The sequence below is a fragment of the Parasteatoda tepidariorum genome, chromosome 3 (assembly GCF_043381705.1).
Source record: "Parasteatoda tepidariorum isolate YZ-2023 chromosome 3, CAS_Ptep_4.0, whole genome shotgun sequence".
In the NCBI taxonomy this organism is placed as follows: Eukaryota; Metazoa; Arthropoda; class Arachnida; order Araneae; family Theridiidae; genus Parasteatoda; species Parasteatoda tepidariorum.
Window position 1 is genome coordinate 56599114 of NC_092206.1, and position 26230 is coordinate 56625343.

The following is a 26230-nucleotide window of genomic DNA, read 5'->3' on the forward strand; positions in this document are numbered from 1 at the left end:
TTCAGAATTTATCGATATCATATTAAAAATATTGGAATTGAAAAAAATCAAACAGAAATAGCTGAAAACGAGACAAATGTCTGCCAAAAAAACGATAAATGATTGAAGTAGATTTACGACAGAATCGTTGCGAACTGAGCGAATCGAAAAAAGCCTCCTAAATGCACGCTTATCGTAATGACATTGTATGAAAAATTATCCATTCTGTGACACCCAGCAGATAACTTAAGAAGAGGCAGTCAAATAAAATAGAAACTAAATCATGACAATACAATTTATTAAGCCAATATAAACACAAAATGTTGCACAATGCAAGGTGTTATTTTTAAAAGTGCGAGTTGGCCTATCAGCCATAATTATGTACAATTTTGCAATATTTCACAGCAGTACTTGTAGTTTTATTAATTAACAATCATTTGGAGGTTGAACGTACAAGCTTTTAACACTGCTAATAAAACATGCACAACTGTAGTTCCATTGGCAGATTTGAGGATTTTATTTTTCAAATAGATTTTATCTACCTAGAACTTGTATAAACCCAGCTTTTTCAAAGAAAAGAGAAAGCTCCAAGGCCTGAAACATGGTCGAGCAAAATATGTACAAATGAATCATTTTTGTCTACAGCTATTTTCTACAAAGCTAATACTTTGCACAAAATAATTTATATAGATTCCTAAACGACATAGCTTTGTTTTCACAATACTTTTAACAATCAACTTTCAGCAGTACAATATTGATTTATTTGATAAGATTTTGGGAGCTAATGGTTGGTAACTACAAAGTGCAGCTGACATTTCAACTCTTTTTTTTTTCTGGCCAAAATCATACAAATTTTTTTTTTTAATTATCGTATAAAAAACAAATAGTATTTAAATTTTGTAACTCAGACAGTTGAATTTAACGTTAAATTTTAATTTGTTATGGAAAAGAAAAGTCAAAATTTGAAGTAAAAAATTCGCACGTACAAACATGTATGTTTTAAAAAATTAGGAGTACCTGCAATATTATTATACCTAAAATCCTAAGCATTGCATGCAGATAACTTTTTTTTCTTCCTTTTTTTAAAGAAAATCATTTATTTTGTTGCTCCAAACAATTACAGAAATATGATAAAAATGTTTAATATCAAAAATAAAAATATAGCCAAAAAGTTAGTACTGTAACAATAAATGATATATCAGTTATGAGTTATATACTAAAATTTCAGTGATAAAGCAATATTTGGGAAAGTTCCAGTACAACAATTGATAGTTAACAAGTGTTTGAAATAAAATCTAATCCCATGTTTATTTATAATAATTAAAAATATTACATTTTATTTATTTATTAATTTTTTTTACCTTTACACTTGAAACTACAACTTGCAAGAAAATCTGCGTAGACAAATATTTAGTCATATAATAAAAGTATGTTTTATTATCAAGATCAAATTTTTAACTCAAATTTCCTCACTATTAAAATTTTAATTATTTGATATTTAATTTTAAAACAGCAATTTAAGGGGAAAAAAAGAATCAATACAACATCAGCACTACATTTTATAGTACACAAAGTAAACATAATGTAAAAATAAGCCCATATCACAGTTTTTTTTTAAACCACTTACAGAAGCATTTTTAATTCATCATTGAAAATGAAATTATATACACACACTTATAAATATTTTATTTATACAAGATTAGAAACAGATCTCATTAAATTAAGCCACATAACAATTACACAATAAAAGATTTCATTTTTTTTTATTTTTTACAGAAATAAAGATAAGAAAAAGGAAAGATAAATTTGAAAACAATGATAAAGCAGCACAAATTTCCAGCTAAAAATGGCAAGGCAAACTTTAGTAGACAGGAAGTTCTATTTTTCAATCAATTAGAATTTTCTTTAAATTTTTTTTACATCAATTAATATTGATAATAAAATAAAATTCCCCATAATAAATATTAAATAAATCCATAAATTTTTTTTACAAGCTTATACAAGATAACTGTGGTGGAAGCATTCTGTACAATACCTCCTCTAAGTCCAATATATAAGTTAATTTTTTTATTTATTGATAAGCCGCAAGCCTTTCAATTGTTAAAATTTTTGAATTAATATTTTCAAATAAAATCACACTACTGGTAAAATAATTGGTACAAATATCTGTAAAATACAATAATTTAAGTGAAAAATCAAGATTTGCATGTGGGAAATTCAAACATTGAAACAGCAAGCTTAATTTTTTGCACTTAATATTATAGAAAGATATAACATGCATTCTTGCAATACAAATTAAATTTCACTATTGTTTTAGCTGTATTTGATTTATTCTTCAGTTGGTGAACAGCTAAAGCTGTTAGAATGTATGACTTCTTTTTTCATATATTTTTGGCTATTATAGAGTATCGTAAGTTGCATCATTAGCGACACTCCCATACCTTTACAGTCTGATCCACACTTCCAGTAATCACAAAAGGAGCACAATGATGAAAATCTAAAAATGAAAGGAAAAAAAAATTTATGAATACACCAACACAGCTACAGCTTTACTTGGTAAAATAAATATCACGCCTGCACACATTTAATGACACAAAATAGATGAATTGAAAACTAACTGCGTTCAACTCTGGTATTAAAAAACCATAGCAAATTTCGCATTACAAATCATTCAAAAAAGTCTAGTTCCATTTTATTAATGTGTGACTTATTTAATAAAATTATCTAGAATTAATTTTTATTTTCATTGGCTAGTTTTAATCTTCTAATTACACACATATGCTAAGAACAATGACAGCCTTTTTCTTTGAAATCAGCTCTAAGAATAGGAATTTTTCCTACTCTTGTAGCAAAACATAACTTTATATATTACATTTCTTTAAGGAATTAATAGCACTGTGTATAAGCCTATGAAAAATGTGTTGGTAAATTAAGCAGAAATATTTTCTATTTTTCTTTTAGCATATACACAACTAGCATATAACGCTTATACACAGTCACACAATCACAACCACACAATTTTAAAATCAAATGCATTAAACCCTGAATAATCAAATGATTTCTTACTACTTGTTACCATTCTCCCCCTATTAAACAAAAACTCAGGAAGTTTTCAACTTTTGGTAAAAAGACAAAAGCAAAGCCTATAATCAAAAAGAATGTGCTAGTTTGAAACATTAAACGAGGAACAATATTTCGAAGATCAAGACCAGGACCACAACAAAAATAATCCTTAGTGGTCCCTTGGACCAGCTGCCATACTGATATAAATTTAACACAGTTTATTAATGCATTTGGTATGTATATAGCAATGAAATTTTTGGGCAGTTAAATCTGTAATAGATAATCTGTTAAAAATAAATTAAAATATTTGCCAGTTCATCCTTTTTCTTTTTTATATTTGTGTCGACAAGTGTTATTTCTTTTAGTTTCAATATTTGTACACAGTAACTATGTATTTAATATTTTAGTACAAAAGTAAAACGAAGCTAATAAATAATAAGAATATTTCATCAATAAAGGAAAAAATTGTGCAAATAAGATTTTACAATATTTTAGTGCAAAACTAAAACAGACAAATCACACTGTCTAGAAAGGAATTTTTTTAAAAAGGATATCTAAATTTGAGATATCTTCTTAGGGGATCCATTAGTAATTTAAAATTTCTGAATATTTAATATAAGTTCAGTTTGACCGAAAATTATTAGAAATGTTTCTTCACCAGAAGAACTTCACTCTTCCAGAATCTTTGGATTACTCCACTCTTTCTTTCTTTTTTTTTTTAAAAAAAAACTTACTATTCTTCAAAATGCTACATTTTTAATTAGAAAAGTTAATTTCACTAGGCCTAAAACAATTTTTTTTTTAAAAGAAGTAGCCACCCTGATGCTGAATAAACCCTTTTGTTCAACCAGTACAGAAATGGTATATTACTCAACTGCAATGGGTGAAAATGACCAGGAAGTTAAGAGATTTAAGATTTTTCTACTCAAAGAAGATGCTTCATAAATTTTAAATTGCAATTGGCACTTGTGAATTATTAAAATTAGCCTTAATTTATTATTTTTAAACAATTTAACAAAAAAATAAATAATTTAATAAATTTAGTATATATTTTTCTCCAAAATATACTTATTACTCTAGTTAAACAACTAAGTAAATTTTTTAATTCTACTTTTTAAAAGATAATGTTCAACACAATAACATTTTTTAGTACTAAGCAGGTTTTTTAGGAATAAAAGCTAAGCAGCAAAAGGAACAGAAATTTTAAATAATCTTTAAATATCTCTTTTAAATAAAAAATATAACAATTAACGTCTAATTGAAAAATTAGAATACATGAAAAATAATTAAAAGTTATACTAACCTACTGAGGTGCAGAAATGGGTATGTGCTTCAATAGTTTTGCTACAACGCTTATTTTTTACATCCCACACACGTAGAGTTTTATCATCTGATGCGCTAACAAGATATTTGCCTCCTGGATGAAACTTCACACCTCTAACCCAATTGTCATGTCCAGGCTAAAAAATAAAATAAAAGAGTGTTCAATAAAAATATTTGATTAATTTTTATTTATTTATTTTTTAAAAGAGACAGTTTTATTGACTTACAAGTGTAAACAAGCAAATTCCAATACTTATGTCCCATATTTTGATGGTTTTATCACGAGAACCTGAAACCAGGAATGGTCCAGTCCTGACACCGTGTTTGTTCTGAAAATATTTGATTAAAATTAATAATATATAATTGTAATTGATAAATTGTGATACAACAATGCAATTTTCCTCATTCAACTTACATCAACACCCGCGGCATCATTAATTGCAGCTGCAGATGATTCAGGAGCCCAGGCTACACATTCTACTACGTGGTCATGTTCTCTCAGTTCTAATTTGCATTCTTTCGTGCCTACGACCCAGACTCGCACAGTCTGAAAATAATTAGTTTGACATCAATAAATATGTATCAAATGAGTAAACATTATGCTCTCTTACAGGTACAGTGAATTCATTTTTATTCAATACTGTATTCTAGAATTTTAATCTAATAAGGAACTAATACAGGTTGAATTAACTATTTGTATATTTAACAAAATCTTACTGGGTAAATCAGTACCTCACAGTAATAATAAATAAATAAATTTTTTTCTAACTTTTACCAAATATTGAAATTTTAAAATTTCAATTAAATGAGAAGAACTTTCATAAATAAATAATTTGCTGCACTCATAATAAATCATTTCTATGTCATTTCATAATTTCAATGAGAAATACAATGTAAATTATTTTAATATTTTGAACAGCTTATAACACATTAGGCATAAAATAATATGCATATGTACCATCTTTTGTAGTCTTTGTGAAACTTTAAATCGACTTATTACTGAATATTTTGTATAATTTTTAAAGTTCCTATTAAAAATTTATTTTAGATCTCATTATACTTATTCAAAAAAAATAATAAATAAATTTAAATGAAGCAAAAATGATTCATTACTGAATGAAGTTTTTATATTTTAAGCATTTATGCTCAATATGAAATATTCATGCTCAGTAAAATCTACAATATAAAAAGAATAATGGGATTATGTATTTTTTAAAGAAACTTAATTGTATTCAAGTCAAAGTATTATATTATTAACAATCAAATTTACTATTTCATTAATCTGAACCTTGACTTATATCAGAGAATATTACCTGGTCATTAGAACAACTAGCTAAAAGGGATCCATCTTGATTAACACGAACCATTCTTACCCACTCTCTATGACCAGTAAATGTTTTCACACAGTATCTGCCAAAATATTCGTAAGTAAATAAACAATAATGAAAACACTCAGGACTTATTTTATAATGATAAATATCTTACAAAATAATTTCATTACACAACAAATTTCATGTCTATTATAATCAATGGTACAATAATATTCTTTTTACTTAATAAAAAGAAAATAGGATGTCAATTATTAAAAATGATTAAATTTGAAAAAAAAAATAGAATAAAAATAAATAAATAAAAGAAACCTAGTAAAAAATTTTCCGGCCCTATGTCAAGCCTTTAAAATAAATACTACTACTACTAATAATAATAAAAACATATACTAAATTTCTTTCAGCGAGAACTGATAGTGAAGGTAAACAAAGTATTTAACATTACAATTGGCTGATAGACACCAAAGTTATGACAAGCAACACTAATCTGACCAATGGTAAGTAAAAAATGCAATCTACTATGTTTACATCCACTATTAGATCTAAGCTGAACAGAGTAAAAGATGACTTCCTATTTTTAAAAAATAAATAATAATAAATAAAAAATAATAATTACTGACTAGTGATGTTCAACATCATCTTATAAGGTAGATTAGAATAGGATTGTTTGACTAGAATATTTAATTTAATGGCTAAAAGTTTAAATAGAACTCCTACAGTTGTTTAGGTCAAAAGACTAATAAATTATTAGGGGGCAGGAAATTAATGTTGTTTCGGCGCTTTAAATATTCGTTAGTTTTAAAAACCAATTCATTTTTTCGATCCATTTTAATTCATTTTAGATCCGGCATTGAAAGGTTGTTGCTAACGAGAATGAATATATTATTGATTAAAAATAAAAACTTGATCACAAATATCAAATGCACCGAACCGACATTACTTTCTGGTCCACCTAATACATAAAATATGACATAAAATTTGAATTCATCTTATTTTGAGCAAAATGCAGTCAGAGGGTTTTGCCAGTATTAAGTTTACATCTACATCTCAAAAATATCAAGACATTCTTGAAGAAACTGATGAAAGTATAAATAAATAATATAAAACATTAAAAAAATAATAAATTTAGTTTCAAACAACCATGCATAATTTTAAGCTGAATTTTAACTTAGCTGCTTTTCAAAATTATATATTAGATATTTAACATATTATTCAATAAAGAATAGGTGCAACTGAGATGTGAAATATAAGCAATATATACATCGGAAGTAGCATGCAAAACAATTCTGCTGGCAGATGATAAAATTAATTTCAATTTAATTCATGAACCTGCACTTTGATGTAGAATCAATTTAATTCTTAGAAAAAAGAATATCTCAAACAGAAATATGTTTATATTTAAAAGATGTTTAGATATTTTTTAAAAAATATTTTGAAGATGTGAATTGTTTATATGACTGATCTAATTAAATAAAGACAAAGCAAAAATTTTTTTAAATTAAACTTAAAAATATTTATAAAAATATATTAGTATTTACATAATGTTTTTATAAATTTGGTTTGGAAAAAATAGCTTTAAAAACAAAACACCTACTTTGCTGAAAATTTCTAAAATTAAACCAATCATCAAACATTTAAAAATAAATGTATAACTAAATTTAAATTTTTCATTTTAAATGTGACTATCATAAAATTTTTAATAGATTAACAAAAAAATTTAGTTACAATGAAAGAATCTATAGCAAGTTCACCATCCTTTTTGGTATGCATAGAAACTTTTAATTAAATTTTTATCAAACATTTTTATTTTTTAAAATTCTTCATGAGTTACAATTTAGGTAAATCGAAACAAATGTTTCTATCTGATTCAATATAACTAGACATCACAGATCAAGTTAACAAAATTTTCTAACTCAATATAATCTCGTACCCAATGTTGTAGAAAATTCCATATATTAAAGAAAACTCAGTTTGAATAAAATTGATACTTAACACACATTCAGAAAATGTAGAGGGTGAAAAAAAATGCTTAAGTTCTTTTTCAATTTTTTCCCTTCAGTTTTTGACCATCACAACATATAACACAGAAATTATTTTATTACCACTTGTGTAAGAATAATAAATAAAAAAATCTAAAACAACTCCTTTTTTTTTTTTTTTTTGGTGAACAATTTTATATCAATCAAATCATGATTGAGCATAGAAAGCAAATAACAAATTTTTCCAAAATATTTCTTCATAATATGTGTACATTATTTAAAGATTTAAGAAACAAAATAAATCAAATGATCCATATACATTCACTAATCATTCATTTAAATACATATTGATCAAACAATCCCATGTGATTAGTATATTTTGATTGGCATACAATAGTACTGTATATATATTTATTTAATAACAGTTTACATTCTTCTAAATTGTTTATGCATATGAAGTTACTTTGAATTTGCTATTACATGCAATCTGGTGCTACTAATATACAAAATTTTGTCAGACCAATATGTTGTACAAGTGTTGTTAGAAAGTTAAAAAAATTTTTAAATACTTTTTCTTAAATACTAATAGTATAGCGCATTTAAAATATTTTGTCCCGTATACAACTTATTTCGTCTCACTTTAAATAATTTTTTCTTTTTCATATTTTTTCACACAATGAGCTTTATATTTATTAAACTTTGATTGCAAATTAAGAGAATTTAGAGCCTATGTAAAAAAAAAATTTCGTTCAGAACACAATATATAAAATACAAACAGGTCAACTTTTTATAAATAATTTTGCAAATAGTCGATAAATTTTGAAAATTGATGGTTACTGTGATACTAAATTGTATGAATGATTGAAAAGTGAATTTCCAATAAATTGCGAAGCCAAAAAGAGAAGAAATTAGTGCAATATATAGCTAAAAAGGTTACATAAATTAGTGTGTTGCATGCTTTGCAGAATGAAAACTCACCCAGTTGACACTTCCCACATTTTTATAGTTTTATCCCTGGAAGACGACACGATGTGATCTCCACTAGGCAAAAAGGCTATTGACGACACATTATGATCATGACCTACAATGCGTAAGAAAACACTTATTAATAATGATTAAAGGCAAACAAATTTATAAACTACAAGATACAGCAAAAGTCTGTCATGATCAACAAAATGAATTGCCATTAAAGAGACTTATCATTACAAACAATTAAACATATTTAATTCAAAATAGGAAAAAATTTATATAAATAGAAAATAGACTTTTATTTTGAACCACCATTGAAATGTAAAATTCAAATTCAGACCACACTGCTTTTGCCTGCAGATAGTAGACTGGACTAGCAGATAGAGGGAAAAAATTTAAATGAAGTGCAATAATTTTTGACATTGCCTACACAGAATATTAATTTCAAAAATTGCAAAAAAGGAAAAATAAGGGGACATGGATATTTCGATATATTTCTTATAAGATTATAAAAAAAGAGTACATCCTCTTGCAATATGTCGCAGGATTTCTGAAAATAGTAGAAAAAATTTTCTTTTGTAAAAAGGGCGATAGCTTGGCAGGTTGTCGTTCAAATATGTTTGGTTAATAAATATGAGATACAGATGGGACGGTTATTATGGGTTACATTATATGGGTTAATAAATATATGGGATTTGATTTTATTTTTATCTATTGATGCTAGAAATGAAACTGTCTTTCATTTTGTTCCTTTTCATATAACATAGCTCATTTCGGAATAATGCTGATAGCTTAAGAATGTATTTCAATTAACAAAATACAATAGAAGGCTAGACATTTTTAACTCGTTCTAAGCATATAATATTTGTTTCCTAATATTAATATTTAGATGGTGATTTACAAACTTATCATAAAAGTAGATTCTTTATACTAAGCTCTACTTATTATATCATGCTTTTACTGCTAATACTCAAAATGAAATGATTAATATATTTACCTCTCATAGTTCTCACACATTCGAAGAGAGTGAAGTCCCATAGCTTTACCGTCATATCAGCAGAACAAGAAACTATAAATCAATTTGTAATTTAGCAAACTATAATTTTGATTGAAACTTTTGTTGAAGATAAAGCAAATAAAAAACATTTAACTTACCTAACCATTTGCCAGTATGATCAAAACAAAGATCCTGAACTGAATCAGTATGGCCCTTAAGAGTTTTCTCATATTCACCAGTTTCATAATCCCAAACCTGAAAACAATTCCCTTTTTTACTCAAAGCATGTGCACATTTAATTTTTTATAAAGATCAAATAGAAAACATAGGGTATAATAATAAGAACTCATCCATGAAAATCACACTCTTTTTGTCCCACACTACTTCAAGCACCTGAGATCAAATAATGATCAAACTCAATTTTTCAATGGTAACATATATCCATCAACTGTTCCTTAGTATTAATTCCAGCGAAGTACTCAACAAATTTCAGGAATTTCCAGAAGATAAGAATGCAACATACGAAAGTATTTTATTGCCAACATGGTAACTGTGAAATAATTACTCAGCCATGAAAATCAAAATTTTTTTTTTTATCTCGCACTACTTCTAGCACTAATGTTCAAACAGAAATATATATACATCAACTGTTCCTTTGATTCTAGAGAAGTACTCTACAAAATTCTGGAATTTCCAGTAGATAAGAACACAACATACAAAAGCCTTTTATCATGGACATGGGAATTATGGAGTTTCTTCATTCAGTAAAAAAAGCTCTCTTGAACACTTTGAAAATGTTACTTACTATTATATTATTTTTAGATGTTTCAAAATCGAATAAGAAACAAATTTTTAAGCAAGTTAGTGTGTATACAAGTACATATAATTGCTCAGCAAATCACTACCCTTCATTGTTTTTTTTTTTTTTTNCCTTCATTCTTTTTTTTTGTATAATACTACATGAAACTATTTTTGAAATATAAGAATAACTATTCTATTGCTTAGATGATTTAGTTACACATGCTAGGACCAGGGGTCTGTCTAGGTTTTTCTGAGAGGTACCTATTTTGTGAAAATTTAGACATAATTTGTGAAAATTTAAAATTNATTTTTGAAATATAAGAATAACTATTCTATTGCTTAGATGATTTAGTTACACACGTTAGGACCAGGGGTCTGTCTAGGTTTTTCTGAGAGGTACCTATTTTGTGAAAATTTAGACATAATTTGTAAAAATTTAAAATTATATTTAAAAAAAATCAACACAAAAATATGATAAAAATATGGATTTATCATTTCTTACGGGATACAAAGATAAAATTTTAAGCAAAAGTATTTTGTGAAACTACCGTTTTGAAATTGAATTTGTGACGGTAAACGGTAGTAAATTTGGCCCAGACAGATCCCTGAGGACAAACAAGTTGTAAAGCAGCACATCTTCTTCGCAACTCCCTTTATTTCAGGAATAGGTTTCTGGTAAGTACTTGTTCATCTGCCTAATTCTAAGAATCTATTAATCCCTACAAGCTTCTACTCTTTACAAATCACCCCTTGAAAATGGATAAAAGAAATAGTTCAAGAATTTTCCTCGTTTTTACAGTGACTATCTACATATTCTTATGATTGAGTGGAAATTCTGATTTCCCTAAAGGTTTCAATCAGTCTTAGAAGAGTTAGTGCAAATCAACTGAATTAGCTTAACTTTCATTTATACTATTGCCAGACACTTGGCAACTAAGTTGTAGTCTTGCTTCCCAATACTTTGAAGAAATAAAAGAGTTTAATGCAACACATTTGATAATATACTTAAAATTCAAAATTTGTCATGAGTGACAAAAAGTGCAATGGAAGAGTCTTTAAGAAGAAGTAAAAGTGTTTAATGCAACATATCTGTCAACTTGCTGAATATCATAAGCTGTCCAGAATTGCAAAGAATGCATACAAGTAAGTCTTTAAGAAGAAGTAAAATAGTTTGATATCAATAAGTTTAGCATTATAAGTTGTCCAGAGTTACAAAGAGTGAAAACAGGAGTCTTTACGAGCAATTTTCAACGATGAGAATTTCAGAAATCGTATCCAGTTAAAAGACGAAATAACGTCACTGCTATGCAAAGAGGGAGATCTGGAACAGTGGGTTTTGAGCTCGTGAGGCCCTCTCAGGTCTTTCCTTTAGCTTCGTTTAAAAGCTAGGAGGTGAGCCTTTTATTGAAATCTTATTTCATCAGGAGTTTTGAAGCATTGAAAGATGTTTGATAGTAAGGCTCAATCAAATATTATAACTTCAAATGTCAAATTTATTATAACTTCTTCAGAAATTTTTCACAGTCTTCATTTTCTTCTTACAATTTGATGTTAAAGAGGGTGAAAAATTATAGCAATTGAATTAAGAGTAAGCTATCAAAAATCAAAGATACTCATGAATTCAATCAAAGACTAACAATAGTTTCAAATATCATTACTCTGCACTTTTTTCTTAGGTTTAGTGAAAGTGAATTTTGGAGAGTAGTATAATAGTTTTTTTTCCCTTCTTTTAACAACATTGTGATAATAGTATCTTTGTTCTCACAAGTCAATTTTTAGTGAAGGTTCCAAAAGATAATAAATTTGACTCATTCAGAATTATTATAATTGTAGACAAATATATACAAAAAATGTAATTTATACTAAAATAATCTGCAAACATATAAATAACGTTAAAAAAAATTTTTTTTTTTTAAAGGGAAGCATGCAAAAACAGCATATTAATAATAGATATTTTCTTTTATTTCATAAATATTGAAAATACTAGTTTAATTTCTATCCAAAAGGATAGAATATAATTTGTGCTATGTAGACAAAAGCAAATAAATAATGACTTAATAAACTTTGACTTAAAGAACTCAAAAGATATGTGCTAAATCAGGAAATTTTGCTGGCAGAGTTTAGTGCGTTGTGGAAAATACTTAGCAAGCATAATGAAAAAGTCATCTTTGAACTAACCAGAACTTTTATTAAGCAAGAAAAATCATAACTAAACCTAAACATAATAATAGAAAACAATCCTCTCCATAACATGAGGTAACGATGGTCAATACATACAGTCATGAAAATCAAAAGAAACTTCAAATCCAATCTTGATTTGTTATATATATACAAAATAACAGTTGCATAATGAGGGTACTTACACACTCAAAATTAATACTATGCAAATTCTGTCTTTAAATTATTTTTAAATGTTCGAACTCCCTCTTTCAGAGGTTTTTCGAACTCGTGATCTCTGACTCTTACTCAAACCTTGTTCATTGAAATTCATAATCTGACACATTTACTGATCTTCCATTGCTCTATACCAGTGGTCGGCAAAGTGCGGCTCCAGAGCCGCATGTGGCTCTTTGGCTCCTTAAGTGCGGCAACAATAATATTTTCATTTACAAAAAACTTGGTAAGAAAAAATTACATCTTATTTTGATAAATTAATCCAAAGAGCTATTTCGGGATTTTAAGAACAAAGCAGATATTCTGAAAGAATTAAAGAGGCACCATTGTCTGCCAAAACCATTAAATATAGAACAATTAAAATGTGTTCGAATAAAACCACCCAGTATATCGAAGATCTGAAATTGGTTTCGGCTTTATCAATAGCAGTTGACGAGTCTTGAGACATAAATAATACAGCGCAAGCTTCACTTTTTATAAGATTTATGTCCCATTCAGGCTCTAAAGAAGAACTTTTAGGATTATTGCCACTCAAAGGTCAGAAGCGTGGAGAAGATATCGTACATACTGTAATTGAGTGTATGGATAAACATCATATTCCCTTCGATAAAATTGTGTAGATTCAAGAGATGGGACCAAAAGTATGACCGGCTTAAGAAAAGGGTTTGTTGCTATTTTGAAAGAAAAAATTAATCACGACATACTTGTTTACCATTGTATCATTCACCAAGAAGCCCTTTGTGCGCAAACATTTCCGGATAAAATTTGTAAAGTTATGGAATTAGTGATTACCATTATCAACTCCATTTTAGCTAAAGCTCTTAATCATCACCAATTCAAAGAATTTTTATTTGAAATGGAGAGTGAGTACGCTGATCTTCTGCTTCATAACACGTTGGTTATCAAGAGGGAACGCTTTAAAACGTTTCGTGTCTCTTTTTCCGGAAATTGAAGCATTTCTCCTTGAGAAGGGCGTTCACTATCAAGAACTAACAGACGATCAGTGGATTAAAAACTTTTATTACATGGTAGACGTTACGTCTCATCTAAATCACCTTAATCGCAAATTACAAGGGAAAGGAAACTTAATTTTTTCGATGCTAGAAGAAGCAATAACATTCTAAAACAAATTATCCATTTCTGCTCAGGATTTTGAAAGGGAAACATTGTTTCACTTTCCGAGCTTGCTGAAGCATCGCCAAGAAAATAATTCCTCTATTGATAAACAACATTTCTCAGCAGGTTTCAGGACTTTAAAAACAGCAGAGCAACTTTAGTATTTGTCAAAAATCCTCTTAATGCTACAATAACAGAGTTGAAATTATCTCCTTTTGAAATTGACATTGGTAGCTTTGAAATGCAATTGCTGGATTTAAAAAACAAGGAGATATGGCGCTCTAAATTCGAACGTCTTCTTGTTGAATTCGAAATATTGGAGAAGAAAAAATTTGATCTTAGTTCACAACACAAGTGGTCTGCTTTGAATGACCTAAAGAAGGAAGACATGATTATTTTCAACGCTTCGAATTGTATTCCTGACTCTTACGATCAGTTGAAAAAGCTAGTGTTTGCTGTTCTTTCCCTTTTCGGTTCTACATACATATGCGAACAATCTTTTTCAAGCATGAACATTATCAAGAGTAAACTGAGGAGTTGTCTTATTGATGAAAACTTGGAATCATGCCTAAAATTAAAAACAACAACATGCAAACCTGACTTACTCAAACTTTCCAAGGAGATGCAAGCACATTGTTCGCATTAATAAATATTTATTAAGTATGAAATTTAGTTTTATTTAGTGTACTACTTATTTAGTGTAATAAAAGATTACTAAACAAGCAGATTTGGCTCCCAATTTCTTTAAAAAAATGTTGTAATGTTTATATTTGGCTCTTTGGATAATAAGTTTGCCGACCACTGCTCTATACAATAGGAATTCTAATCACAAGTTAGAGTTTTCTCTTACTAAAATCATTCAACACTGTTCTTTATCAACTGAACTTGATTTTTGGGAGTCCTTCCATACTTTGAATGATTCTAATGCAGTTAATGATCTTTCTAGTATACCCAATATTTGGAAATCTACTTTAATTTAATCTTTAGTACTCTAGGGATTCCCTCTATTTGCATAGGTGTTTCTTATCTACCTTCTTTTATTATCTTTTTCAAACTTGTTCCATTTTCCTTACTAGTTTAACTACTTTACACGTGATTCTTCACTTTTCTCTAATTACTTGGTGTTTAAACACTGAGGAAAGTTCTTGCTTATAGAACCAAAATTACAGCATGTCGATTTCTGTACTTTCATTTGCACTTTATTATTTTCTGCTTCAGCTTAATTTTAGCTTATTATAATACCAAAAATTATATCTGGAAGTAGAATTTGACAAATTTATTTTTCAAATAAATTTTAAAAATACACGAATGCACAAAGGAGAACAAAAGCAAGACTCACTTTAATTGTTGCATCTTCACTAGAAGATACTATAACATTATATAGTGGGTGAAATACTACTCTTGTAACAGGAGCTCTGTGTGCAGATAAGCAATGTCGCTCGGGTGGTCGAGGGATCCATTCTGCAGGTGATCGCTTGTCACGAGTAGGAGCACCAGCGATAAACTCTCGCTCAGCTTCAGCTAACTTTGCTTCTAAATCGATAACCTATAAGGAAAATAAATTCATTAAATGTTTTTTTTTAAATTTTTTTATCAAACCTTAATAGCAATGCAAAAAAATTACAAGTGTTATTTTCGTCAAGATTAATTTAATCAAATACAAACGATGAGTAAATTAGCTGTAAGATTATTTGGACATGAAAAATAAACACTAATATTCTCTACAAGTTGAATAAAGTCTTGAAAAAAAAGAAGCAGCACCTAATCTTGATTAGCATCATATTTCACAATCTACGCTACTGGCAATTAAAATTGCTACACCAGGAAGGCGACACACCACGAACGTGAAATTTGTAGGACAGATAAAGCATGCTGTGGTATGCCAATGATTAGCTTATCAGTGGCAAACCAGGCGGCGGTAGCGACACCTACAATGTGTATAAAAGAGATTTGACAGTAAGTTTCTCATAGAGAAATTGGACTTGTGCGTTGTTCTTGGGTAAAAAAAGTTTTTGTTACACCTCGTGTAAGAAGGAGAAGCATGTGTTTGAGTGCTTCTCCTACCAGCCTGTGTCCTTCCCCTACCAGCACGTGTCTAAGTTTGATTGAGGTCGAATTTTGGCCTACCGGGATTGCAGTTTATCATAGCGAAGTATTGATGCTTGGGTTGGTCGAGATCCCACAACTGATGGCAGAATATGGAATCGATAGGTTCATTACGGTCATATGGAATGCCATGTAGGATCTCAGCGGACTCCCATCACCAACAGCTGAGAAGACAGACATGTTATGCACGTGGCCTTAAGGAATCGCACACCTATGTCACGAACCCTGAGTCAACAAATGGGGTCATTGTCAAGACACCAAGTGTCTGCACGAACAATTTGACGACGTTTGCAGCAGCATGGATTGTCAGCACGGCAACCATGGCTTTGGCTACCGTTGACAGTGCATCACAGGCAGGAACGTCTCCAATGGTGTGATCAACAACGAACCTGAACGCAGGAATGGCATGACGTCGTCTTTTCAGACGAGTCCATGTTCTGCATACAGATTGCCGCATCCGTGTTTGGAGACATGGTGGAGAATACCCATTGGCAGCTTGCATTCGACAACGTGATACTGGTCCATCACCTAGAGCAATGGCATGGGGTGCCATTGGATACACGTCTCAATCACCTCTAGTTCGCATTGCCGACACTTTGAACAGCAGCTTTTATATTTCTGATGTGTTAGGGCCAGTTGCTCTGCCTTATCTTTGAAGCCTCCATAACGTTACATTTCAGAAGGACAATGCACAATCGCATGTTGCCCGTACTGTCCTAACCATCCTTGACACAGAACATGTTCGCCTGTTGTTCTGGCCAGCATGTTCTCTTGATCTCTCACTAATTGAAAACGTCTAGTCAATGGTTGCCGAATGACTGGCATGCCACCACTCGTCAGTCACTACGGCTGATGAATTGTGGCATAATGTTAAAGTTGCATGGAATTCTGTTCCCGTCCATGCTATCCAATCTCTGTTCAACTCAATGCCCAGGAGAATAACTGCTGTTATTGCTGTCAGGGGAGGGTGCTCTGAGTACTTATTCCTAAGGATCTATACATCAAAATATCCAGAAAATTTTATCACTTGTTCTTCCAACTATAATGCATGTGCCCAACAAATATCATTCTGTTATTTGCATTTCTTACTGGTGTAGCAATTTTAATGGCCAGTAGTGCATAAATAATATAACATCTAATTTACCGCAAAATTAAACTATTAGTCAAAGAAAACTACACAATTATAAAGCATACTCATCAATGAAAAAATTTAAACACATATACATTGATAAATTAGTAAATATTTAATTATATAAATTCAAATTCTATTAAACATCGATCCTAAAGTGGGCTAAAAAATTAGTTTTGAATTTAAACTGTCTAAGACAAAAAAATTACAACAATTGATACTCAAACCCATATATTTTCGAGTTACTAATTTAAAGATACATTTTGCATGACTTTAGAACAGCTGAAGAAATATATGTTACTTTACAAAAGTAAATATATTTGAAAAGTATATTTTAAGACAGAACAAGTTTAAAGTAATTTAGAATAAGGTGAATTAAAGTTATTTTGTGAGGTGTTCATTTTCATAAATTAAACAAAAAGCATGTATTAATCGCATTACCTATGGATAATTTATGATAAAATGAGTATTGTTATTTTTCTCTTGATCTTGAAAGCACCCAAATCACGGTTATGCAAGATAACATTTAAATGCTAGAGACTATTATTTATATGCAGAGACATTAAGGATTATTCCTTTCAATATTGAGGTATTACGAAGATAACATGGATTTAATATTTTTTAAAGCAAGCGGTAGACAACTGCATATCAAATAATCTAGTCAACAAAAAAAAAATCTTTTTTTTTCCCTCCAGAAACTTTGAATTAGTACTAGAGAATAGTTTCAATGAAGCAAAATCACTTATATTTTCATTATTTTCTTTTAAAGAAAGAATAATCTGTAGTACAAAAGGAATTAACTGCTATACTAATAAAATGTAAATTATCTGAGAGAAAGTGAAAACCTACTTTTTTGAAACAACTATGCTTTCATAAATACTAGGCCTGTATATACTTGATAACTGCCCTATATTTTACTTTAGTACAATAGACTTAAAAAGAAATTTTGACATTAACTCCATAAATTAATGCACAAATTTTTTATTTCACCATTATTGATCTAGACTTATAGACTAGCGTTGTTTTATCATGACTTTCATCAAACGGTATAAACCTAAACTTTTAACTGGATTTAAATCTAGCAAAATTGATAAAAATAAGGTAATATTATTTTAATATTTCAAAGCAAATTTCTTGAACATTTCTGAATTGTGAGGAGTGGGGTCAAGTAATGTTGAAATATCCCAGTACAGTATGAAATTACCTTACATCGTGATATTTATTGTTGGTTGAACTCACAATGCCTCACAACAGGAACTAAGCCTTACAGCACTATAAGCCGAGCCTGATAAGGCAGGGACAGTTGCCTCGGGGCCCCACATCAGAGGGTCAAGTCAATTTTCTTGTTATTTATAAAGAGGTGAAAAATTTAAATACCTAAATAAAGCTTGGTTCTTCATTACTGAAGCAGAGGGGAGGCCCCCCAAAAAGTTTTTGCCCCGAGCCCCAATTAGGCTAAGTCGGGTCCTGGCTATATAAGCTGAGATAAATACACAAAACATGCACTCCATATGGTGTTTACAAAATGCTAAGGTCTAAGAAAACTAGAAACAAATCTGCCTCTATTAATTTTCAGAGGAATACAATAGATTAAGCTAAAAACAAAACAAACAAACCTTCTTTTGTAACCTAATGACAGAAGTCCATTTCTTTTCAAGTATACCTGAGTACTTTTTATCCATTTCACCATGCTAAAAATATTATAATGCACGTTTTAGTATCCAAAAAATGTTTTCAAAACATAAAAATTAAATGAAAGTAGTATTTAATACCAGATCTGATTCTTTCTTGAATGCTTCCAAGGCATCCATGTATCCACTCGATGCCAAGTAATCTGCAATGGCCTTGTTCCTGAAGGGGAAAAAAGTCAATTTTAAATAAAGAGACACATAGCACTTTTCATATAAGACAACTTTAGAAGGAATAATTTAATCTATAGATTTCTTTTTTTCCCAAATTGTATCGGGTTGTTCGGAAAGTAATTTCGTTTTTCCGACAGAGGATTTAATTGTATTTTTTTCGAACCCAACTTCACACTTAAGCCGCATTATCATTATATGTTTTGAGAGCTGATATAGCAAGGCTTGTGTGTGAAAAAGTTCAATTAATTCAACACAATAGTTTTTGGTTGGTGCCCTTTTAAATATGGAGAGCAATAAACAGCATTTTCGTAATATTTTACTACAGAAAAGATAAAAATGCTGTTCATGCCAGAAAAAAATTTACCGATGTGTATAAATAAGATGTGTTGACAGTACGCCAGTGCCAGAATTGGTTCGCAAAATTTCGATCCAGCAATTTGGATGTCGAAATGCACCAAGTTCTGGAAGGCCCGTTGAAGCTGAAAAATATGCGATAAAGGCATTAGTTGATGTAAATCGTCAAATAAAAACATGTGAGATCGGTGAGAGGTTAAATTTATCGAATTCAACTGTTTATGACCACTTGAAAGGCGTAGGTTTAACCTCGAAATATGGGTTCTCCATGTTCTCACGGAGAGAAATTTGTGTCGTCGCATTGACATCTGTGATTCGCTTCTCAAACATCAAGAAAATTATCCACTTTTGAAGTGCATCATTACTGGGGACGAAAAATGGGTTGTCTATAACAATGTCAAATGCAAGAGATCATGGAGCAAAAAAGATGAACCAGCTTAAAGCATTTCAAAAGCCAATATCCATCAAAAAAAGGTGATGATGTCTGTTTGGTGGGATTTTAAAGGAATAGTTATTTCTTTAGCTTTTACCGGCTAACACAATACTTATGTCGTCATCTGGACAAATTGAATGATGCTCTTCAACAGAAAAGGTACAGTGTTCCACCAAGTAATGTGAGACCTCATACAAGTTCGGTCACTCGCCAAAAGCTTTTACAGCTTGAATGGGATACACTGCCACACCCACCATATTCTCCAGATCTGGCGCCCTCGGATTATTATTTGTTCCGCTCACTACAAAATTTTTTGGTCTGTAAAACCTTTACTTCAAATGAAGAAGTCAAAAATCACCAGGATCAGTTTTTTACCGGCAAAGACCAAAAATTTTATGAGCGTGGAATCATGCTACCACCAGAATGATGGCAAAAGGTGTTGGACCAGAATGGGCAATAAATAATTTTATAAAATATTTATTCATTATACGAAAATTGTCTTTCATTTTCGTCCAAAAAAAACGAAATTACTTTTCGAACAACCCAATATTTCTAAAAAGTCAATAGGTAAATACTTAAATAAATAATCCCAAGAAACTGAAGTGGCAAGATATTAGATTGAAAACTTCATTCGCTTCAGAAATATACAAATTGGAAATAACAGTTGGTGTGATTCAAGCACTCAAAAACAGACACCCATTTTCAAGCCAAGTCTTGAAAATAGGCCTCTTTTTGCCAGCGTGTGAAATATGTCGGCTGTTTTTTCCAAAGGTAAATAATTGTTTATTTTATGACAAAAACTCTGTTATTAGATGAATGTCAAGCATCGTTGCAAAGCATATTTATGCTGAAATTATATCTGCTTCATAAAAATCAATAAAAAGTGTAAAAAATGAAATAAATCATTGATTAACAACTATTTTCTTTATCAAACAAAATATCCTAAATAATATGCATAGTACATAACATAAAAACTTAAAGCGTAAAACTAACAATAATATGCATTTAGAAAACTCAATTGGGGTTAGACGCTATGGTTCATAGGAAAATAAAATAAAAAATAAAGTCATAGGGTCATAAAATCTGAAGAACATACATGCCTCTCTTCTATACATAAAATTAAAATTCATGAGTAATCTTGGAATTAGTTTTGCTGTTTACCTTATGATGATCACTAAACTATTTTTCTTTGGAAAAAAGAATTCTTAACAGCAATGAAAAATGAGAAACAAAGAAATTGGGAGAATTTTTTATAAGGATAAGCAACATTTTTCCTGCTTGCAATCACTAAGATATTTTTCTGCATAGTGCTGTTAGCAAAAGAAAATTATGAAAACTTATGTTGCAACTATATGAAAAATATAATAATAATATACAAGAGAAAAGTAGCAAAGTTTTTTTCTTTTTTAATCAAAAAAGATTTTAAACAAATAAGATTCTTTTTGTTTCACAGAAAAAAAAAGAAAAGAAAAATCAATTTCAATAGTTTTATAAATAAAATCCTCTTTATATATTTAGTAATAACACATGAAAATGGCAATATGCGTGTGTGAATATTTTCTAAAACAATACAAATGCTGTGTCATCATTAGTCATCATATGTCACCATACATCACAACACTTACAAGTATGTGATTAAACAAAAATGATTGAATATTTAATGGATGTTCTTCCTATTACAAAGTTGTAGTGATTTTGTGACATATAAATTGTTTTAGTCAAAACATTTGCAAAGATAAGCAGCATTTAAAAAAAACTTAAAAAAAAGAATAGAAATATAGATTATAGAAAGGAAAACATTATGTATGTAGGGGAAATAAATCTCCTGAACAATTTCTGATCTAATAATTGGATTTTCACAAACTAACATGCCATCTTAATGGTTCAAGAGCATATGCATAGTCAGGATTTCATTTGGCAGGGGAGGCTAAATAATTTTACCTAACTAAAATGGTGGTTTTTAAATAAATAAAATACAATTCAAAAGTGATGATTCATTATTACTTTTATTACAATAACAAAATTTATGATTTTGAAGATATTTTAAGATAAACATCAATTTAATTGATGAAACTAATTTGAACACCAGAAATAAAGCTAATCCTAACAATATTTCAGTTCATTTTAAACAGGTTTTTTCCCTTCAATAAAATGGAGGGAAAAAAATATTGCATATTTCCAATTGTGAATTTTCTTACTCATTTCAGGAGAGGGGAAGCTCCTCTGAACCATCCCCTCGGATATGACACTGCTCAGAAATTTTCTAATTATTGTCGATTCAAACATCTTCGTGTAAATTTTAGTTTTTGCATATTTTGCCATATCATTGAAACAGTTTAAACATATCAAACAAGTTTTGGACACAATTATAAAGCTTTTTTTTTTTTCAAAGATCATTTTAAGCATTATTTAGTAAAGGTCAAAAAATTTTTGACTCGAAAAATATACAAACTTTTTATTCTTTTAAATTATCATTTTAAATTCTAGATAAATTCAAAATTTTTAAACTACAAAATCCTAAATTTGATAAAAATCTACCAAATAGTTTCTAAGCAATACATTTAAAAAATTTTATTGTTTTAATTTCTCGTTTAATAATCGATCGATTCTAGTCAAATATTAGATTTTGTCACTTAAAATTAGGTGTGTTAGACATTACGTAACCAGTATTTTAAAATATGTATACTATTTCAAAATACAGGTTATGATTATGTCACCACTTGTAAATACGGAAAAGAAAAAAATAGAGAAAGTGAAGATGAACTAGAAAAATTAAAGGATGAGCGTGCTTTTTTAAATTCAATGAATCAAAACTATTTCGTTCGCCACTCCTACAATGCAGGTGGACTTGAGAAAGAAAAAAATAAACTGCGAACGGACTCGGTTTGTAAACACAAGGTCATGGCGAGAGGTGCATTGTTTAACAAAACACAAGGAAAAACACTGCCCGCATATAGATAGTCGATCGAAGGCAGCTGTTTTCATGCCACTAACACGTAAAAGATGATTTCAGCAAGGACGGCGGAAAAAATTAGAAAGTTTTCCTTGCATTTTGGATTCCTTCTTTTTATTGCTTATTTATTTTTTTTAAATATTTATTTAAGATTTTTATGGATGGTAAAAATGAAGGTTTTCTTAAGTTAATTTAAATAACACATTTTTTCCTAGTTGAGTTTCTGAATTTTCAGTTTTATTTTTTTTAAATTTCGTATTATTCAAAACTAATATTGGTATATATGATGACAAAAATAAAAATGTTACGTCAAATTTAAAAAAAAAAAAAATTAAAAAAAAAAATTTAAATTTGGGATGAATAATAGCAAGAACACAAATCTTGACTTATTTTGTATATAATGCTTTCAGTAATTGAAAAGTCTTCGTCAAGTGACAAGATCAAAGAATAAAAAGTAGTTTGGTCAGGAGAACGATCCACAGTTTAAACCCCTTAATGTTAATTTAAATTTTTGCATATTTCCCTATATCCCGAGAACTTTTTCAGCGAATTGAAAAATGTTTGCACACAGTAATAAAATTCATTTATTCAGAGATAATTTCATGCAAAAATTAAATAGTAAATATTTATTATTTTATTAAACCAGGAGTCGAAAATTTTTTGAATTGTAAGGTATACAATTTTTTACATAATTTTAAAGTACGTAATTTTACATGGTAAAATACAAAATTCGAGAGAAATCGGTTGAATAGTTTCTGAAAATCGAATTTTAAATATCCGATTTATTTGAAATTCAATTTCTCAGGAACAATTAAACCGATTTGGCTAAAATTTTGTGTTTTGCCATGTAAAATTATATTTTTTAAAATGATGCAAAAAACTGTATACCTGACGATGCAAAATTTTTCGACCATTATTAAATAAAATTTATCAAAAGTTATTTTTTTCATGGAATTACCTTTAAATAAACAAATTATATAATTGTATGCCAAAATTTTTCATTTCGCTTATATAGATCTCGAGATATAGTGAAATACGCAAAAAGTAAAATTAACATTAAGAAGTCCAAAGTTAGTATCGCTAATAGTGACAAAACTATTGGGACCAAAATTACCAGTTGCATCGGGCATGTGATAAATAAGGTTTGTCAAACATAATTTTGTTCTGAAAAATAAAAGTAAATAACAATAGATGATTTTCCCCAGCCTTAAATTTCTGTAAAAATATAAAATAAGGACTGTTTAGGATCACCTAAAATAAAAAAAATTTAACAATTTAACCTAACTAATATTATATAGTCTTGTTGCCAAATTTTTATTTAGAACTACAAATTTTCTGGTGGGCTGAAATTTTACTTGAATTAAAAAGTTAAAACGTAAATCATTGACAGGCAGTTCTTGCCCCCCCCCCGTATTGATTTTCTGTAACTCCAGAGTTTGAGCCGCGATGGCCCAGGGATACAGCGTTCGCCTTCCAATGAGATGAACCGGGGTTCGATCTCGGCGATGGCGGATCGATACGAATTCCACATCTGGCTTGCACCGACCACAGTTCTGACGTGAAATATCATCAGTGGTAGACGGATCATGGGTTAGAGTCCCCTTGCCGTCCGGCTAACCGGAAGGAGTTCTCGTGGTTTTCCTCTCCATGTAAAGCAAATGCGGGTTAGTTCCATCAAAAAGTCATCCACGAAAGCAAATTTCTCCCAATATTCTATCCAGGAGTTCCCTTGTCTTCTGGATTGGGTTCAAAATTACAAGGCTACGGAGTTGAACATTAATAGTGGTAAACACTAAAATTGGGTCGGCTGTTCAACGACGGTTATAAAATAAAAAATTAAAATAACTCCAGAATTCCTTCCATTCTTCTGCTTCATACTTTGTTTTTCCTTGATGACAGTTGGAGAAGCTAACGCTTTTATTTTCTGGGATGCTTTATTTAATTATTTCATACAAAAATTGAAAGATTTTTTTCCTTCCAATTTCTGATTCCTGTAGCTATTTATAATTTATTTATTTATTTTTTTAAACAAAGCATTCTTCTCTTCACGCTATTTTGAATCTATTCTCTATTAATAAAGGTTTCACAACTATAGATATTTATAAAACGTCATTTTTTTCTTTTCTTATTCTTTTGGGCGGCGACACGTGACAAGTACCCATATCTAAAATCTCCGATGATCCAGGAAATTTATTATAATGCTGTGTCATATAAATATGGAGGACGTCGTTCATTTCTTCACCTGGCCTAAAGGTAGAAATGACTCATTCATCGCACGCGAAAGTTTTTCTTTGAATCATCCCGTTCTTCTTTAACAATTAATCTAATTTTATGAGAATATAAGAATAGATTTATAGAACAGGATGGTTGATGCTGTACACACTGAGTAAACGTGTGGGACACGCTCTATTCACAACGAACTTTTTAAATTGGTATTGTAAAAAAAAAATTAGAATAGGTGTTTACATTCAAAATCAGCTTAATATTGGGGTATTATATGTAGAGTTGCTTGTCTTATGAAGGTTTTCACACTTTGGGCAAAAAAATTCCAACAAACATTGTTTAATTCCGCGGTTCAGCTCTTCCTTTTTCTTTATTTTTTTATTGCGTCACATAAAATAATACTTTTTAGCGAATATATTCAATAACTGTTATGAGTTTATAGCAGTTCTTCATGACTGTTATGTTAAGTTGCGCCCATACTTAGCAAGCGCTCATTATGCTCACTATGAAAATGAAAAATTTCAATTGGATGATAAAAATATTTAAAATATTACACCAATACAGCATTGTTAGGGCTCATAAATTTTTTTTAAAAAAATTGAGAATAAGGCTGTTTTTTAAAAGTTCGGTCGTCATTTAAAATAACGCCTTTTTTTTTTTTTAAAATATTAATATGCCATTTTTGACGCAAAATATCCTTAGTGATAGACGGATTATGGGTTCAAATCCCCTTGCCGTCGGGCAAACAAAGGGAGATTTTCGTGGTTTTTCACCCCAATTCGGGTTTATAGTTAATAATCCCATCAATAAGTCCTCTACAAAGACTTGTTTGTCCCAATGCTTGATTCAAGAGTTTCCTTGTCTTCTTGGTTGGGTTCAAATTCACAAGATTATGGAGTTAAACAATGATAGCCGTAAACTTAGAATAGGGTCGGCTGTTCAATACTGGTTATAAAACAAAAAAAAAATACAATTTTCATAATTGCTGTGAGTTAGCAACAGTTACTTTTGACTGTTAGGTCAAGCCAGTGCCCTCTAGCTAATTGTGAAACTGGCGCAAAATGTCAATATGAAGAAAAGTCACAACATATGTGATTTAACTTTTTAACATTTAAAAAGTTACTTCAGCGAGGCGATTGGGAATAATTTATTGATTTTGATAATTTTCATCTAACTGTTTCATCATCTAATATCGCCAATTAGGCGATTTTTAAAGAATAT

General features: G+C 29.6%; 1 protein-coding gene across 2 annotated transcripts in view; it reads right to left on the reverse strand.

Moving 5' to 3' along the window:
* Positions 1-260: 260 nt before the first annotated feature.
* Positions 261-26230, reverse strand: part of LOC107437778 (LisH and WD40 domain-containing Lis-1) — a 48562-nt gene continuing 22592 nt past the window's right edge. For both annotated transcript variants that reach the window (XM_016049877.3, XM_016049878.4), the window contains exons 3-13: positions 18957-19035; positions 18801-18875; positions 15289-15495; positions 9797-9893; positions 9639-9710; positions 8651-8753; positions 5679-5775; positions 4781-4912; positions 4593-4694; positions 4346-4502; positions 261-2476 (exon numbers count right to left, since the gene is read on the reverse strand). In XM_016049877.3, the coding sequence (XP_015905363.1) occupies positions 2403-2476; positions 4346-4502; positions 4593-4694; positions 4781-4912; positions 5679-5775; positions 8651-8753; positions 9639-9710; positions 9797-9893; positions 15289-15495; positions 18801-18875; positions 18957-19035 (1195 nt within the window). In that variant the 3' untranslated portion in view covers positions 261-2402. The remainder of the gene's footprint in view (positions 2477-4345; positions 4503-4592; positions 4695-4780; positions 4913-5678; positions 5776-8650; positions 8754-9638; positions 9711-9796; positions 9894-15288; positions 15496-18800; positions 18876-18956; positions 19036-26230) is intronic.